Consider the following 19625-nt stretch of genomic DNA (forward strand, 5'->3'; position numbering starts at 1 on the left):
CATCCGCACTGAGGCTTTCATTCCTCCGGCTTCTGGGGGTCTTGCCAGCTGGGGACTCTAGCTCATTCCCTCTGCAGCAGTTGATCTAAGGTGAAGAGAACCACATGGCCCAAGACCGTACTGTTTCTCCAGGTACATCCTGCACCCAGTGACGGCAGAGCTCCTTGAAGCTAAGGCTTTTGTAAGATTAGGTTATAGCCCAACTCTCCCTCTGCCCAAGTGTGCTTCCTTCCTCCCCCATGGGTGTTGGTCCCAAGAGCATTCCCCACTAAACTTACTGCTTACAGATTTCTGTCTCAGAGTCTATTTCCTGAGACCAACTAGAGGACATAAGACATGGGCATGAATAAGTGTTACGCAAGGCAGATCTTAAAGGGGACTATGCAGAGGTCTCTTTGGGGAGGAAGGAAGGGCCGTATCTAGTAGGTGGGTTAATGAACAGCTTTATCAGGAAGGAAGACCCTGAGCTTGACCTTGAGGAATGGATAACACTTTTACAGTGAAACTGAGATTAAGAATTCAGTCTGTGGGTAGCGGGAGAGGAATCCAAGTAAAGGGGTCAACAGGGGCACAAGTAAGGGAGGAAGAAAGCTCAGAGTGTTCAGGGAGCAGCCCGCTGTAGCCGGAGGATGTTTGGAAGGAGATGAGGACCATCTTCCAAGGTGTTATTGATGATGCTCTTAAGCAACTTGGAAGACGTTTTAAAACTGGGTTTCTAATAATAACTGTGCTTTTCTTTACCTTCACAGATTATATCGCACTTTCAAGGACAATAAGTACGTATACATGCTTCTGGAGGCCTGCTTAGGTGGGGAGCTATGGAGTATATTAAGAGACAGGTAATGAAAAAGAATAATAAACAATAACTTTTGTCTCCTCCTGTCTCATCTAAAAGATGCTATGTTCATGATCCTTTAAAGAGGCATGAAGAAAGTCATTAAGAAATGAGTCTAAGAACATATTATCACTTGATAAACAAGTAGTAATAGTGATATTTTCTGAGCTAACATTATAATCATGTAATAGGCACCCTGTAAAACAGTTATTGTCATCCTCATATTAGGGATTAAAGAAGCCCAGGCTTAGAGTGTGAACCATCCATGTCACATGGTTAGTATGAGGCAGAGTAAGTATAAACCCAGATGTTACTGATTCTGAATCTTGAGAAGAGAGATGATGAAAGGGGTGGAGAGTGGTGAAGCCTGGACTGAAAGGCAGAGGGAAATGTCTGCAAAGATTCAGTTTTACAAAAGGGGTGATTTCCACACAATCCAAACCACAGGTATTTACTAAGCTCCACCTACGTACAAGACTCCCTAGTAGACAGTGTGGGCGTTTTCTAAACAACGTAAACTGTTCTAACCCCTCAACGTGTAACGTTTTCCTCCAATGAGTTTAGATTGTATTTTGGGAGCTAATGTAATGTGCAATTCTAAAACATTTCATTATTTAACGTGCACACCAAATATGACAAAGAAGTTGACAGTTTGTAACTAAATGTCCAATGAGTGTTGTGGATAGTGAGCTTGGAGAAGAGGAAAGATAGAAAAATGTGACGGTCAAGGAAGGACTTGAGCTAAACTCTACAGACAAAATTTGGAAAGGCAGAGAGGAAGGTAAACCGCAGGAAAGTTAGGATAGGATTAAGTGTCTTACTTGCTGAGTAAGAGCAGAATTTAAATAGAGGACAAGGGCAGCAGAAAAGGAGATGGGAAGGTAGCTTTGCATTAGGCTGTGGACGTTAATGCCAGGCCAAACATTTAGACAGCATTCCCTGGCTTAGTGGTTCTCAGCCCTGGCTTCACGTCACAGTCTCACGGGGAGCTTTTACAAAGTAAAAATGCTGGGCCCTAATGCCAAAGGCTTTGATTTGGTTCAGCTGCAATGGGTCCAGAAAATGATTTTTAACTGCCTTTCAGGCAATTCTAATGTGCATTCATGGTCAAGAATCACCGACCTAGGTAATAAGAGACTTTTGAGCATCTGAGTAGAGATTCATGTGTTGTACTAGGAACATATTGTTGGATGGATCTGAATGGGGGAAACCTGGAAGGGTTGAGGAAACTTGCATGATACCTGCAGAAGCATTTGCGTCTTTCATCTTTGCTTCCATAGGCAAATGTTTTTAGAAAATATAAATCTATTTAGAGGTGGGAGTTCCTACTCTAGTGTTAGGCACTTTGCCTGATCCATAAAACAGCCTTGTTAAGTCAGTAGTAAACCCATTTTACAGATTTGAATCTGAGGCTCAGAACAGCCAAACAACTTGCCTAAGGACGCAGTAAGTGGAAGAAGCAGGAGTCAAAGCCAGTTTCTCTCGTTCCAAAGCCACAGCCTTCTATTATACCATGCAGCAAATCACCACCACATTTTAATAGTTCAGTATGTAAACCTACACACAGTGCTGACACAGGGCAACTCTAATATCATCAAGGTGCACTAAATAGGAAAGAGTTATGACCCCGTTTCTACATGGGTTATTGTTACGAGCTATACAAACAGGAAATGAAAATGATCACTTGAGTCGTTTTTAGTCAAGCAATCAATTGCAGAAGTCTGGTTCAAGCGCTCCATTGAAATAGTTGCATTTTCCCCAGAGTTTGCCAGAGATGTCTTTGAAAAGTCTTATTTTCTTGTCTTTCCATTTTATATGTTCATATATGATTGCCAGTAACAATTGTTTGGATGTAGACACTTTAATTTTAGTGAAGTGGTTCTTGTTTTCATCAAGTATCCCCCTAAGTTTCTTTATAATCAGTGGTCTAATTCATTGGCAGCATGAAGTATTTTTTAGTGCTAATGCCGTACAAAACGTTTATATTGCATAAATTTACTATGTAATAATTGACACCTAGAATCTACAACAAGGATGTGTGTCCAGAGTATTAAGAGGGAAAATGATTTCATTGCAGAGGCAGCTTTGATGAACCCACCTCCAAGTTCTGCGTTGCTTGTGTGACAGAAGCATTCGATTACCTGCACCGACTAGGTATTGTCTACAGAGACCTGAAACCAGAAAACTTAATTCTAGATGCTGAGGGCTATCTTAAATTGGTAAGACAAATTCTGCAGCTTACAGTATCGTATGAGATATTTCTAAACACAAAGCTGTGTTATAGTTGCAATTCTCTTTTAATTTTGGTACATTTGTTATTTTCACTCTGGGGGATATGGCCTTTGAAATCAGCACACTAAACAGAGGGAGCGATGAGACAAGTACATTCTTTTTGGCCTAGGCATTGAACGTTTCAACCATATTTGTGACTCCTACTAAGGATTCAAATAATAGAATGCCTTTAAAATTGGATTTTGTTAGCATTTTTGTATAATTTCAGGTAGGTTTTAATAAATTCCTGCTACATATAGGGATTAGCTATGAGGAATAAGGAAAGAAGATAGTACGGCTTCTGTCCCAAGACAGCCACTGTCTGTAGAGGGGGAAAAGATACACATATGAATGTTGGTAGTTTAAAAAAAATATTTGTGAGTGATTCTAAGGTACAACCAGGGTTGAGAATCAGAACACAAGACTGTAGTTTCCTTGAGGACAGAGACTTTCCTTGCCATGCATCTTTGTAATGGATAGAATATCTAACGTGAATCCCCTTGCATGTCACACAACAGAAAAAAATGCTACCAGTCATGTAAACTGCTTTTGGTGCAAAACTATAAGAGAACTGGGCAGTCATAATAGTAGAAAGCGGGCATTTGGATCTCAGGAGGGAACCTCATCAGGATGGGGAACCCAGGAGGAATTTTCCCCAAGTCCATTTTGTCAGGAGCTCAAGGACATTAAACGATCTCTGAACTTAACATTTACAAAGGTATTAGAAGTTTCTAATAACAGAACTTTTTTTATATGGAAATAATAATAGCTACCATTTAAAGTGTAAAGTTGTGCTAAATAAACATTTTGCTGTTAATATATTTAACAATTGATGAGATGGGTTTTATCATCCACATGTTATAGTGTTCAATTTAACCTTAGGAATTAAATTCACAGTGTGTAATTGCTAGGTGATTTCTCTCCATAGTGAAGGAGTAAAGTAAGTCCTTTCATGTGAAATCTGGCTAACTTCCAAGAAACATTTTGATCCATTCAAGCTTTATTTTATCCATGAAAGACAGCTTTGGGAACTGGTGAGGTACTAACACAAGGCCTTAATCATTTGCCTTCTTCACAATTCCTTCATTGGCTATGCCTCTTACAGCTCTTTAGAAAAACCTTTTGGAATATTCTAAAAGTAAAATCATCATGAAGGATGTAGATTATCCATTAAATGCATTCTTATTTTTCTACTCAATTATTTTTTTTTATTGGAGTATAGTTGCTTTACAATGTTGTGTTAGTTTCTGCTGTATAATGAAGTGAATCAGCTATATATATACATATATCCCCTCCCTCTTGGACCTCCCTCCCACCCCACCCCCATCCCACCCATCTAGGTCATCACAGAGCACCGAGCTGAGCTCCCTGTGCTATACAGCAGGTTTCCACTAGCTATCTGTTTCACATATGGTAGTGTATATATGTCAATCCTAATCTCCCAATTCGTCCCACCCTCCTCTTCCCCACTGTGTCCATATGTCTGTTCTCTACTTCTGCATCTCTGTACCTGCCCTGCAAATAAGTTCATCTGTACCATTTGTCTAGATTCCACATATATGCATTAATGTACGATATTTGTTTTTCTCTTTTCGTACCTATTTTTAAGAAATCAGGGAGTATATTCAGTATTTATAGGCATAGACATCCATAACCATCTCTTCTGTTAGCCATTGTTATCCATCAGCTAACTCATTTGACAACCAGCTAAATGAAGAGTAATAACTAAAGCCTTTAGAAATTAAAAAGTAAATGTTGAGTATTTCCATTCCTAGCTATATATCAAACCAGATATATTGAAATTCTCTTACTACAAAATGTCTCAAGTACTGGAGGAAACATGAAAAGCAGTATTATATGCCTGGCTGACTTTATAAGACAGCATTGGGAGCCCCTTGAGGCCGAGAACCAAACTTGGGCAGTAGTGAAGGGTGGAACTCAAACATTGAAGCTGCTGTCTTGTGGGCACCCAGCAATCCTAGGTGGCCTAGAGGTTTTATTTTAATTGCTGTACCCTCTGGGAACAGGAGACCAAGTTTTGGACCTGGGCAGTGTGGAAAGTTGAATCAGAGAACATTGTCAAGAGCCAGGAATCATACAGAGAAATAGAAAAGAGGGGAAAAATCTAATGTCTAAAGGCAGAGTACATGCAAGAAAACATGCTTTTCTCATTATTGGGCTCTTGGTAGAGGAACAAAAGAGTCTAAGAATACTTGGCCACAGGCTGGTCTTCATGGGGTTTTGGGTGCCCAGTCTTCAAGGATGGAAAACCCCAAGAAAAAATTTAAATGAAAATGGATCCATGTTGGTAGCATGCCCAAGTTTCCACCAATCAATGTATATTCTCTCTGGAAGAATGTTCTCTCAACTGAGGATATAGAGAACTCCCAGAGATAAACTTCCAGGGAATATAAGCTCACATTAAAAAATAATGTTTATAGGCATGAGGAAAAAAGGTGCCAGGAGCATTATTTGACAGGCACATAAAAGTCTCATATATTGCAGTAATCAGATACAAAATGTAAAATAAATACATCTAAGTCTTTTAAAAGTAAGAGAGGGACTAACAAATGAGTAAGGAACAGAGACTCTCAAAAAGGATATAACATGTTTAGAAAAAAAATAAAACTTCTATTAAGAAATTAAGAATATAATAATTGAAATTAAATATTCAATGGAAGTTTTCATTAATGGTGGAGTAGCTTGCACTGGACTAATCTTGCTGAGGTTAATTATAATATATGTATAAAAATGTGTGAAAGCGTTGGAGAGCAACAAGAAATAGACATTCAAACCTTGAAAATAGGGAACCACACTGGGTGAAATCCATATTAATACAGCTGTTCATTTCAAAGCACTCTTTATTGTAGAAGGTATGAAGAATAAACTTTAGTTACCATCATACCTGACAGTGAAATATTGAATATTTTCCATTTAGATTATGAACAAGATTATTTTCTTTCACTACTTTTTTCCAACATTGTAACAGAGGTCTTAGCAAAAGAAATAGAACACAAAAAAGCAATGAAAGACCAAAGATTAGAAAGGAAGAAGCTACCTGTCTGTATTTGCAGACAACATGATTGCTTATATAGAAAAGCATGAAGAATCTACCAACAAGTTCTGGAAAGAAAAAGTAAATTAAGCACGATTACAGGTACAAAGTCAATATACAAATAAAATTTTAATTTTTATATACTAGCAGTAAATATTTATAAATGAAATTAAAATGCCATTTGTAATATCAAAACATAAAATAAATTAAATGTGTAAAAATGTGTAAGACCTCTACCTTGAAAACTACAAAGTTTTGTTGACAGAAAAATGACTAAATGGTAAAATACACTATGTTCATAAATCATATAACTCAGTATTTCATAAGATGTTCAGCCTCGTCCAGTTGATCTACAGATTTAAGGCCATTGCAATAAAAATTGGAGCAGCCATTTTTAGAAACTGAGATGTTTATTCTAAAATAAACACAGAAATGCAGTTTAGAAGAGTCAATAACCACTTTGAAAAAAAAAGAACAAAATTGAGGAATTTACAATATCTGATGTCAGACTCACTATAAAGCTACAGTAATCAAGGCAGTGTGATAATGGTGTAAGGACAAATTACTTAATCTAACAGAATAAAGTCCAGAAATAGACATACACAGTCAACTGATTTTTAGAAAAAATGGAAAGGCTAGTCTTCTCAACAGGTATTGCTGAAACAATTGGATATATGTGGCCAAAAAAAGGAACATGACTCCCACCCCACACCATATAAAAAAATTAATTCAAGATGGATCATGGACCTATAAAGCACCCAGAAGTAAGCATAGAGTAATAGCTTCACAACATGGGCTAGGCAGAGATATCTTAGAACACAAGTAGTAGTAAGCTTGAAAAGTTCAGGCTACTATAGCAAAAATACTATAGACTGGGTGGCTTAAACAACAATTTATTTAGTTCTAGAAGCTGGAAAGTTCAAGGTCAAGGTGCTGGCTGATCTGGTGTCTGGTCAGGGCCAACTTCCTGGCTTATAGAGAGCTGTCTCCTCTTTTCTTCACATGGGAGAGAGACACAGAGAGAGACACACACACACAGAGGGCTCTCAACTATCTCTTCTTATAAGGGTACTAATTCTATCATGGGGGTTTCACCCTCATGACCTAATTATCTCCCAAAGGCTTTACCTCCAAATTCCATCACACTAGGGATTAGGGTTTCAACATATAAATTTGGGGAGGGGAGATACAAACATGCAGTCCACAATAATTGGACTTCATCAAAATTAAAACATTCTCATCATCAAAATATACTGTTAAGAAAATGAATAGTCATGTCATAAACTGGTAGAAAATATTTGCAATATATCATTACATGACAAAGGACTTGTGTCCAGAAATATATAAAGAACTCAATAATAAAAGACAAACAACCCAGTTTTTAAAAATGATCAAAGATCTTGAAAAATCACTTTACAAGAGAAGACATAGGCATGATCAATAGACAATATCAATAGTCATTAGGAAGCACAAATAAAAACCACAAAGATGTGACATTTCACACCCACTAGAGTGACTATAATTTAAAAGATTGACAATACCAAGTGTTGGTGAGGAAATTTTCCTAAATTTCGAGTGGGAAAGCAAAATTATAAACTGTTTGAAGAATAATTTGTCAGTTTCTCATAGAGTCAAACATACCCCTATTCTACGACAAGAAATTCCACTCCTTAGTAGAAATTCCACTCCTTGTTATTTATCCAGGAAAATTGAAAACGTGTTTTCAAAATTCTTGGACAAGAATCTTCATAACAACTTTTTCCTGAAAGCCCCGAAATCAGAAAGAGCCCAAATACCCATCATCAATTCAATGTATAAACATATAGTAGTATATTCATCAATGGAACTCTCCTCAACAGTATAAAGCAATGAATTACTACAGGCAACAACATGAATGAAGTTTAAAAACTATGTGGAGCAAAAGGAAGACAGACACAGAAGACTATCCCTCTTTATGATTACATCTATTGTACAATAGATGGTAGAAATTAATGCAATGGTTGCCTCTGGGAGGAGCATTCGACTGGAAAGGGTCATGAGGGAACTTTCTGAGATAATCCAAGTGTCTGTCTCTTGACTATATATGGTGGTTGTGGTTACATGAGTATAATGTGCATCAAAATTCAATGAACCTCTTCCACTGGAGGCCTACACGCCGCCGCTGGGGCCGCCGCCATGTCTCTAGTAATCCCCGAGAAGTTCCAGCACATTTTGTGAGTACTCAACACCAACATCGATGGGCGGCAGAAAATTGCCTTCGCCATTACTGCAATTAAGGGTGTGGGGCGAAGATATGCTCATGTGGTGTTGAGGAAAGCAGACATCGACCTCACCAAGAGGGCAGGAGAGCTCACTGAGGATGAGGTGGAACGTGTGATCACCATTATGCAGAATCCACGCCAATACAAGATCCCAGACTGGTTCTTAAACAGACAGAAGGACATGAAGGATGGAAAATACAGCCAGGTCCTGGCCAACGGTCTGGACAACAAGCTCCGTGAAGACCTGGAGCGACTGAAGAAGATTAGGGCCCACCGAGGGCTACGCCACTTCTGGGGACTTCGTGTACGAGGCCAACACACCAAGACCACAGGCCGCCGTGGCCGCACCGTGGGCGTGTCCAAGAAGAAATAAATTTGTGGGCATTGTCTGTTAATAAATAGTTTATACAGTTAAAAAAAAATTCAATGAACTGTACACCAAAAATCTGTGCATTGTATTGCTTATAAATTATACATCAATTTGAAAAATGTGATGGAAAAGTTAAATAGTGGATGATTCACAAGTGAACAGAAAAATCAGTGACAACAAGAAAACTGGTGTTTTCATCTTCCTTTATCATTTCTTGGCAATATCAGTGAGAGGTCAGATATCTAAGGACAACAATAAGGAAAGGCTTTTTTCCCCCTCAGCAAAGAATAACCAGCAAAAGCCTGGAAAAAAGACCTAAGGAGGAGAAAGGTCTGCATTTGGAAAGTGTCTCTCTAGAGGCTATAGAGGTTTGCTCTTTAGTGATAATTACAGAAGATGTGTTTGTAGTGAGGGATGAAGACTTGATTCTACTCTTCTTCCCCGATTCATGATCGAGAGTGCCAGACTGGTTCAGTCCCACGTGGAGCCCAGCTGGTCTAAGCCGTCTCCATCAGGAAACATATTAGGTGGAGATGAAGCATTAGCAGATACTACTAAAGGACGATGGATAGTCTCACATTACCACCTCTCATCTGCCCATCCAATAATTTCCTAAATTTTTCTTCACTTTCAAGGCCAGGGAGAGCTGATGAAGGCAGTCATGGTTATGCGTCCTCCTTCTGATTATCATGAATGAATCTGGGGTGATATTAAGATGTAGGACAGTACTTAAAGAGTTAAAAACTGACCTTGTTCTCAACCCAAGCAGAATTTATATAGTAGCTAGCCTTCTTGGGGTTGCACAGGAGAAAACTTGGTTGTAATCCAGTAAATCTCAGCTGTCACTCATCAGTAAATGTTCTATATGACTGTGCTATTAATTCATGTGAGCAATACACCTCATGTGATAACAGAACACCTTAATCTTACATTGAGTATTGTATAAGAAAATACATTAATTGTTGATATTATTGCCTGCTTCTTTATGATCTCTGTGCCCTTCTGTGCTGATAGCCCCATAATGGCGGCAACTGTGCTATGGTATTTATTGCGGGACGTAACACACTGCTTAGCACAGAAGAATGAATGAAAGGTCGATGAGGGGACTTCCCTGGTGGTCCAGTGGATAAAACTTTGTGCCCCCAATGCAGGGGGTGCGGGTTCGATCCTTGGTCGGAGACCTAAGATCCCATATGCTGCACAGCACAGCCAAAAAATAAATAAATAAAAAATATAAAATGACTGAATAAGCAATTTGTTAAAAAAAAAAAAAGTCATTGAGGTCACTTCCTCTTCGCTCCCAAAATATTTAGGAACATAAAGGTTTTGTTCAGTGACATCAAAGTATGTAAGGTAGAAATCAATAACAAAATTTAAAAAACAGGACTCCAATAAAGATGTTTAAAAAAAAAAAGAACAGTACAGCTGACTTAAAAATTGCTTCAAAATTTAAAAGGCTAGATCTCATGTTAGGTGTTCTTACCATAATAAAATTTTAAAAATTTAAAGTAAAAAAATAAATAAATAAAAAACAGGAAGAAATCACTAAAAATTTTTGAATTCATCTCATTGGAATTTAAAGGATATTTCAAAATAACTCAAGGATCAACGAAGAAGAAATTTTAATGAATATTATAAAACAGAGTTGCACAGTAGAGAATACTACATACCAACACATGTGGGTTGCAACTAAAATGATAGTGAGAATAATGTTTATAGCTTTTAATGTTTCAACTAGGAAATAAAGAATGCCAAAAATTAATAAGTATTCAACTTAAGAATATGGAAAAGGGGGAAAAAACAAAGAAAAAGAAGGAAAAAATAAAGTTAAGAACATGAATTAATAAAATATAAAAGGATATGAAGTCAGGATGTTTTGAAAAACTAATAAAGCTAACAAACTGTGAAAATATTGATCAAAAGAAAAAGAGAAGCGGTACAGATAAATGCTATAATGAGTGAACACAACTACAGCTATAGTAGAGAGTTACATGATTAGAAAGTATTTGGGCAACTCTACTACTACATATAATATAGTATATAGTATATTATATATATAAATGGTTGGGCTTGGGTGAGAGCTCTCTTCCTGGTTTGCAGGAGGTTCAGTATTTTATAGGAGGTTCTACCCAATGCAGAAAGATATAGATAAAATTAAAAGAAACATTGGAGCATAAACAACAAAACCTATTTTCCCATGTGATACGATTAACTCTATAGAAATCCAGAATGTAACAGCAAATTATTAGAATTTACTAGAGAGTTCAGTATGGTTGCTGGATGTAAGGTTAAATACCAGAAACATAGTTGATAAATAGGAATACAACTGCTATTTACAAAAAGCATAAAAATATAATCTATATATTTATATAATATAAATATATTGTATCTAGGAATAAATCTGGCAAAAATATGTGAAAGCTTTATTGAGAAACTTATACAAATTTATAGAAAGACATTAAAAAGACCTAAATTAGTAGGTTCATTCTCATTTCTTTTGGGCACAGAGCCAGCAAACTTACCCCAGCCTTCTTTGTGGCTAGTTGTGACCATGTGACACAGTTCTAGCTCGTGAAATGTGAGGTGACATGCTTTGCACCACTGTCAGACCTGGGCTGATGGTGATCTGTGCAGCTGATTTCTATGCAGTCTTTCTGGCTTGTGGCCGATGAACACAGCCGATTTGAAGTCGGCAGAACCCTAAGATGGAAGGATCCTGCGTCCCTGAACCACTGCTTGGAGGAGATTTCCCTGCTGCTCGGGAAAACCCATTATGTGAGGAAGAAGTAAATTAATGGAGAGTGTAAGCTTCTATACTTTCTTGGATATCTTTGTTGCAGTAGCTAGCATTACTCTAACTCAGAAAGATGTATTAGGCTTAAAAATAGGAAGACTCAACATCCTAAAGGTATCGATACTTTGCAAAATGATCTGCAGATTTGATCCACTTCCAGTGGAATTCCAGCAGATCTTTCCATGAAGCTTGGCAAGCTGATTCTAAAGTTTATACAGACTGACCAAAGGCCAAGAATAGCCAAGACATTTCTGAGGGCAAACAAGAACATGGGAGGGAACTCTCTCAGATATCAGAACTAATTATAATGCTATAGCTCAAAATAATTGCCAATGGGAGGTTGCAAATTAAAACCACAGTGATTTAATACTTATAGATGGCAAAAAATAAAAGTTGATGTCACTAAAGGATGGTGAAGATGTAGAACAATAGGAACTCTTTACCACTGCTGTTGGTGAAGGGGTTGGTAATATAGGACCTAAGGAAAATAATTTGACAATAAGCAGTGAAGTTGAACATACCATGTCTTTGACCCAGAAATTCTACCTTCTTACACATGTCCAGTAGGCAAGATGGGAAATGATGTTAATAGAAGCTTTTTGTGTGATAACACGCTATTGGATAGAAGACAAATTTCCATCAACGGCGTAACGGACAAAAACTTTACACCAATTACAGCATGTTCTTTCAGTGGTGTATGATACAGCAATGTAAATGTACTGCAAAATGGATTAAATTCAAAAATACGATTTTAAGTGAAAAAAGGCACTTTGCCCAAGAATAGATAAGATTTATCTAAAAATTTTAAAAATGAGAACTATATATCATTTAAGGATATTATTAGATATGTGGGAAAATTAGAAATGAAGGCAAGCAAATGCTAAACACAAAAAGTCAGGGTAATGGTGACCTCTTGGCAAGGGGTAGAAGGACAGTGTGGAAGGAGCACAGAGGGCTTCTGCATTGGTTCTAATTATTAAACTGGTGGTGGGTACTGGGGTGTTTTTATTCTCATACTTTATAATTTGCATGTATGTCACATTATTTTATATGTGTCAAGTTTTCTTCACTTGGAAAATAAAAGTAATCATTGACTCTAACTATATTCTTTTTGACAGACTGTTATTAGCTGTACTTATTAAGTGACAATTAAACTTTTCCCACTAACATGCTTTTTCTGTTGCTCCTTTTCCCTTAAAAATCTACTTACTAATGAATTTACCTATAATGCGAAGCTTCCTATGGAACCTGGTTTCAGTCTCATCTTAAGTCTCCATGACCTTGCTAGACTTTAATTTTGTCATCTTTAACATTGAGATATAGTCCCTAACTCATAAAGTTGTTGTGAAGATTATACATATACATCTTATTGAAACGGATGTTAGCAGTTATGTCTTCATTCAGATTATTTCATCAAACACATGTTGACCATCTGCTGTGCTACAAATGCTGTAGAGGGTACAAAATGAATAGGATGTAATGCCTCTCCTCCAGGAGCTGGATTTATTCACACACAACTAGACAGTGCTGCTGTAGGGGAGGCCATTGTGGAATAGAAACTGTTAAAGAACCTCATAAGAGAAAGGAATTGGTTCTGTAAATTCAAGGGAGGCTTCAAGGAGGCGGCGGCCTGTGAGTTGAGCCCCCGACGATGTGATTTTTTTTGTTTGCTCTCGTGTATGCAAAGCCTCCCCATCATCGTTCCCACTTTCCACTAAACACTCTAAGTATTTCAAGTGAGTCACCACAGTTCCCTAAAGAATGGGGTGTGGCTGTGAAGGCCTCGTCCGTTCCATACCTTTGCCTCTCTCACTTGCTCTTGCCTCCAGTGGAAGCCATCCACAGTTGTCCGTTTTAGTAGATGGACCTTAGTATCACAGGGACATGAAATCCTCCTTAGTTGTTGGTGGATAGGATAAATAGATTCCACTTTACCTTTGTCTAGACTTGGGCAAAGTAAGGGCCCTAAAAATGCCACATAAATATTTTTTTTGGAAATGTTATGTCTCTGTGAATCATCTGGCTTAACTAGACTGGTCATTTTGTATCCTTTTTTTATGTGACCGAGAGAACCAGTAGCTGACAAATTTACTGACCCAGAGAGAAACTTCTGGGAAAAAGCTAATACTTACTGGATACCAGCTCCAGCAAGCCACAGTGCTAATTTTTCTTTCTGAATGAACCAATCATTGCTTCAGATATAGAAGCATCTTATAACCTTCTGGTTTGTTAAAATCTTTGGAGACAATGTTTTTAAGCTTTCAGCATAGTGTAAGCTGTCTTTCATAATGGGAATTTAATAGAGACAAAGGAAAACCTGTGTGCAGCTTCTCCAGAGATTCTTCTTGAAAGCTCAGTTCTGCTAGGAAAAAAACATTTTTAAAGGAAGGTGTCTATTTTCTTATCTTCTAGAATGAGCCCTTTGAAACATTAGTCAGGCCATGCATACCCCTTCTCTTCATCCTCCAGTGGCCTCCTAGAAAACAAATCTGAAACTCTTTCTGTGGTTTACTAGAACACTCCACAATCTGCCCTCACTCCCTGCCACTTCCCCTCACACACTATGGCCCAGACACAGTGGCCTTCTTGCCAATCCTTGATCTTCACCTCGCATGTTCCCGAAGGTTAGGGCCTTTGTGCTAGCTCTTTATCTGTCAGAATCATCCTTGCTCAGATTTTTACAAAGCTCTCATTCTTATTTCATGCAGATTTCTGCTCCAGTCTGCTCAAATGCTACCTCCTCAGAGAGACTTTTCTGATCACCCCCATTTAAAGTATAATTCCTATTGATTTCAGTACCTAACTGCTGTATGTTTCTCCATTGCATATATCACTATCTGGCAATATTACATATGCTATGATATATTTTTTGATTTTTTTATTGAAGTATAGTTGATTTACAATGTTGTGTTACTTTCAGGTGTACAACAAAGTCATTCAGTTATATATATACATAGGTATACATGTATATATACACACACACACATATATATACATTCTTTTCCCCTATGGGTTATTACAAAATATCGAGTATAGTTCCCTGTGCTACACAGTAGGTCCTTGTTGGTTATATGATACTATATTTTTTATGCATGTTCTCCTCTTTCTCTTAAATGTAAGCTCTAAGAAGACTGGGGGCTTTATCTGTATCCTGGTGCTTGGTACATAATGGTTTTCAATAAATATTCATTGAATGAACAAAGGAAAGAACTTACATTTCTATTGACTAGAAGATAAAGGGTTAAAGAAAAGATTGAGGCTTCGTGGTGGTATCCATGCTGGTACAAGACAGAGGTAGTGTGAATTTTTATAGAAAATACACAGAATTTCACATCAGAAGATCTGGGACCTTCTATATTTGGCACATGACTTTGAATAGGTCTGAGCATCAATTTCCTCCAACCAAATGGATTAGACTAAAGTTGATAAGATCAAAGGAGATAAAAAAGGAAGTAGTAAGTTTTCATAAATCTTAAAATCTTAATATAATTATTGCCATCTCTTTGGGTCAATATGTAAATACAAAAGCAAAATCAGGTACTCAAATTAAAATTTCTTACTTTCAGAACTAGAAAAGCTCTCCTAAACATCTAATGAACTTCCAGTCATCCTTACATGGAAAACTTAAGTGCAGTTTAAAAAATGAGTTGAGGGGGCTTCCCTGGTGGCGCAGTGGTTGGGAATCTGCCTGCCAATGCAGGGGACACGGGTTCGAGCCCTGATCTGGGAAGATCCCACATGCCGCGGAGCGGCTGGGCCTGTGAGCCACAACTGCTGAGCCTGTGTGTCTGGAGCCTGTGCTCCGCAACAAGAGAGGCCGCGACAGTGAGAGGCCCGCGCACCGCGATGAAGAGTGACCCCTGCTTGCCGCAACTGGAGAAAGCCCTCGCACAGAAATTACTGAGCCTGCGCGTCTGGAGCCTGTGCCCCGCAGCGGGAGAGGCCGCGATGGTGAGGGGCCCACGCACCGCGATGAAGAGTGGCCCCCGCTTGCCACAGCTGGAGAAGGCCCTCGCATAGAAACGAAGACCCAACACAGCCAAAAAAATAAATAAATAAAAAGTCAGGAGCTCTTTAAAAAAAAAAAATGAGTTGAAAGGCTGTTACAGAACAACAAAATATAATATTTCCATACGTGCGTGGATGCAAATGCAATTATAAGCATTGCTTTCTTGTCTCTTAAATTTCAGTCTTTATAAAATTAGCTAAGATTTTCATATTGGTTCTTTATCTGAGGAATAAGTAGATATGCTAATTTCAGCTAGTTACAAATTTTAATTTCATAATATTCCCAGCCATCTCTTAGGTACAATCTTCGCGAGTCATTCTGTGTAGATAAAAAAAAAGAGTAAAAGCCCGCTTCAAATTAGGTTGTTTAAATTCCCTTTTTTCTAATAAGGATATCCTTGCTGTTATGTGATAAATACCAAAAAGCCTTAGTAAAAAGGTAAATTTCTAAGAGATTTTTAAACATGACAAATATTTTAAATATTAATATTTGAATAAATAAACGAGGGCTGGATTTTATAGTTCACTGATTCATATTTTTTTAAGTGAGGGCCTATTTTGGTGTGTTAACCTGATTTATTTAATTTTTTTAGCCAAGATTATTGCCATATTATTGAGATAGTCCATGTTTAATGAATCTATTAAAATGTGCATGTTGAAGCCCAGCGATAATTTATGTGTCTGTTTACTTGAGGGAGGTGGAGGGTGGTTTCACTAAAATAATATCTTTATGTATTGGAGATGAAAAGTACATGCTAAATCACCCCTGTGGAAGGAAACCAACTGTTTGTTTTGCAGGGCAGGACTTCAGTCATATACACTGCCTCGATTTAATGAGCGGGTCTTCTGTTGCTCCAGCTTTCTTTCCTGTCTTTATTCAGTGCACGGAGTTCATTGAATAGAGTCTCAGAGAAGTGGAAGGGCCTATCCTGAAAAGACAGAAGAGGGTAGCACCCATTCATCACGCTGGGAGGGTTCCTAATCCTCAGTCAGTGCTGAGCTCAGATGTCACTTCTTAATGACGTCTTTCCCCACCATCTTCTCCCTAATGTTCCAGAAGTCTATGTCTTTTGGCTCTTTGAGTTTATACTTTGCATAATCTTCTACTATATCCTGTCTCACATGGCAGTTTTTTAATCACATCTGTTTAAGTATTCCCAGTACTCTGAGCTTCTCCTAGTCAACACTGTATCTGTAGCGAAGCTCAAAGGGCACAAGGGTCTATCACTTCCCCCTTCTCTATCACTTCCCCCTTCTCTCTTCTTGCCAATGAATACCACTATTGATTTGCAAGTTACTTGTCTGCTTGCCCTGAGCTTCACCTTGGTTGTAAGGGTCTCTCCTTGCTAAACCATCCCTCTCGTCCTCTAAGGGTCATGGGCGTAGAGGTGTGTGCATGGAATTTTCTCCAATGTAACGAGATTTACACTTGGCCCTGCAAAAGAATAAATGAGAGGGTCAGTGGAGCATCTGTGTGTGTGTGTGTGTGTGTGTGTGGTGTGAAGGGGAGGGTGGAGGTGTTGAAGGAAGATTGAAGAAGTTAGAAGAAGACTTAAAGAAGAACGTGAGTTTTACGGTCTCTGAAAATTTCTTTGATCTTTTCCAGGTTGACTTTGGATTCGCTAAGAAAATAGGATCTGGACAGAAAACATGGACGTTCTGTGGAACTCCCGAGTACGTAGCTCCTGAAGTCATTCTCAACAAAGGACATGACTTCAGTGTGGATTTTTGGTCCCTGGGAATTCTAGTGTATGAACTCCTCACGGGCAAGTAAGTACCTTGTGTTTAGTCTCTTCTTTAGAGAAGAGCAAAAATAACTTACTCATGATAAAAAAAATATATGATTTAAGAACTTAACATTTTGAAAGTGTTTTTGATTAAGCATGATACCTTTTCCTCTTCACATTATATCATTTATAACATGCTTGCTAGCTTGTAACATGGTGAAAAGATTCAGGAAGGTGCAGGAAAGGAGTACAAAATTGCTATGGTTTACCTAGAATGGCAAGGTCTGTTATTATAGATAATATATCAAGTGTGTGAAGGTTTAGGGAATCCATCATAAAAATAAGAAAGGAAATTGAAGTTGTGGGCTGTTATTATTTCCTCATTTTTTTTTTTGTAGTCGAGAAAATAGCAATCATAGTTCCATTAAATCCATTGATCAATTAAATTTAGCCGTGTTCTTCCATCTTCCCAATAAATCATTAACCAGAAATGCTGAAAGAAGGCAACATTGCTGGATTTAAATTTTAATCCCCTTGTCAACTGCTTTCTAGAGGTGCTAATGAACAGAGACAAGACACAGCAGGGGTTTTACAAGTTAAAATTGGTTTGCCATTCCTGAAGCGATTAAAGGGCTGTATTAATGAATCCAGGATCCCAAATATTCAACCTGCCTGCACACACATACACACTTATACACACACATGCACACACACATATTACCTCACATCTGTAAAGCCCTTGACAGCTTACAAAGCACTTACATGTGTATTATCTAATTTCATTTTCACAAGCTTGTATGGAAGTTAAAGCAGGAATTGTTTATTATCTTATGATATACATTTGTATTATGATTATTTTATGATTTAAATCTTATAGATTAGAAAACTGGGTCAGAGAGCTACTTGCCTAAGATCAAGGATTTAATCTCAGGTCTTCTGACTCTAAATATGACACACTTTTCATTAAACACGTGTGCCTTATACATAAGAGTTTTTAATATAATGCATGGCTGTACACACAATATTCAGATCAGGTAGTTTTCTTTCCAGTTTTCTACCTCCATTTCTCATTAACGGATTTGGTCATTCTTTTAAGCCTTTACAACCAAATATTCTCAGTCTTGATGTCAGGGAGGATTTGCATTTGAAATGGCATAAAAAATGCTGGAATAAGCCCAGTGACGGGGATTCCAGTCTCAACACCTGCGTTACAAAAGGAGAGCTTTGTAGAATCTTCTTGAACTTTTTACACTGCAGATTTCAAAGTTGGGTTACCCATGGCTCCATTCTTTTTCCTTGTCCACATGAAAGATTATTTGATATTATCTGTAATCATTTTCAAATACTCATTGCTTAAGATTTTGAAGTGAAAAAGAGAAAAATTTCCAGGTAGTCATTCAGAGATAAAGTTGCTTAAGGTCTCAGGACACAAGGATTTCTATTTCAAGAGTTTGTTTCCTCATCCCTGGAAAATTTGTCAGCTGCATTTCTAAGAGATTCATGATGGCTCTTGTAGGTAACTGGAGAATATGCATTTCAGTCTTCGTCAGCTGGAATAAATTGTCACAAGAAGTAGGGAAATAAAGTGAGGGAATAAGGAAGGGGAAAAAAATCCTCAATAACTTGGAGTTGCTGAAGTGGCCTTGAGTTGTCATGAAGAAGGTGCGAAATTGCTGTTATAAAGGCTTTCGGGGTAGGGTGTGAGAAGAGTTCATTTTAAATGCCCTAAAGTCAGGAGGTAAAACAAAAGAACTAAAAAACCAAACCAAAACAAAACACGGCCAACTTGTAAATATATAAATAAGTTGAAGGAATTGTGGCAATGGTTTCTGTTTTCTACCTCATTTTCTTTTCAAGTGAAACATAGATCATTGAAAAGTTGGTGCACCGAACTTGTTTCAGGTTCATTACCAAGAGTGGGAACTCTCGGTATCCAAAGGTCTCAAGAGTGACCAAGATAGAACAGACTCATTCATGAAAATCATCTTTAATTTTCAAAAATTAAATGACACAGTAGAATAGGTATGAAAGTGTTTTTAAAAGCAGAGTTCATGCATGAACATGTTATCCAAATCCAGTGGTTAATTTCCAGTACTTTCTTACTCATCTTAGCAACAGTTGCCTTGAAATTCTCTCTTTGTGGTTTCTAGGACCTCCCTTTCTCTCATTTCTCTTCCCATGCTAGAGGCTCCAGCTCAGCGTCTGTTGCTGGATTCTTCTTGTCATTCCTGACCTTCTTCAGTGGTCATCGGGCCACTTCAGTCCTTGACCTCTTTCCTGCCCACTCACTCCTTGGGTGATAAC

The 19625-nt window shown here is 37.9% G+C and overlaps 2 protein-coding genes across 3 annotated transcripts in view; both read left to right on the forward strand.

Moving 5' to 3' along the window:
* PRKG2 (protein kinase cGMP-dependent 2) overlaps positions 1 to 19625 on the forward strand; it is a 94263-nt gene that overhangs the window by 62176 nt on the left and 12462 nt on the right. For both annotated transcript variants that reach the window (XM_059924004.1, XM_059924002.1), the window contains 3 exons: positions 750 to 839; positions 2913 to 3054; positions 17201 to 17364. In XM_059924004.1, coding sequence (XP_059779987.1) covers positions 750 to 839; positions 2913 to 3054; positions 17201 to 17364 — 396 coding nt within the window. The remainder of the gene's footprint in view (positions 1 to 749; positions 840 to 2912; positions 3055 to 17200; positions 17365 to 19625) is intronic.
* Positions 8301 to 8844, forward strand: LOC132366416 (small ribosomal subunit protein uS13-like). The gene is given in 1 exon segment (XM_059924001.1): positions 8301 to 8844. A coding segment is annotated over 1 exon segment (459 nt). The 5' UTR covers positions 8301 to 8336; the 3' UTR covers positions 8796 to 8844.

This window comes from Balaenoptera ricei, chromosome 5, assembly GCF_028023285.1.
Source record: "Balaenoptera ricei isolate mBalRic1 chromosome 5, mBalRic1.hap2, whole genome shotgun sequence".
Lineage (NCBI taxonomy): Eukaryota > Metazoa > Chordata > Mammalia > Artiodactyla > Balaenopteridae > Balaenoptera > Balaenoptera ricei.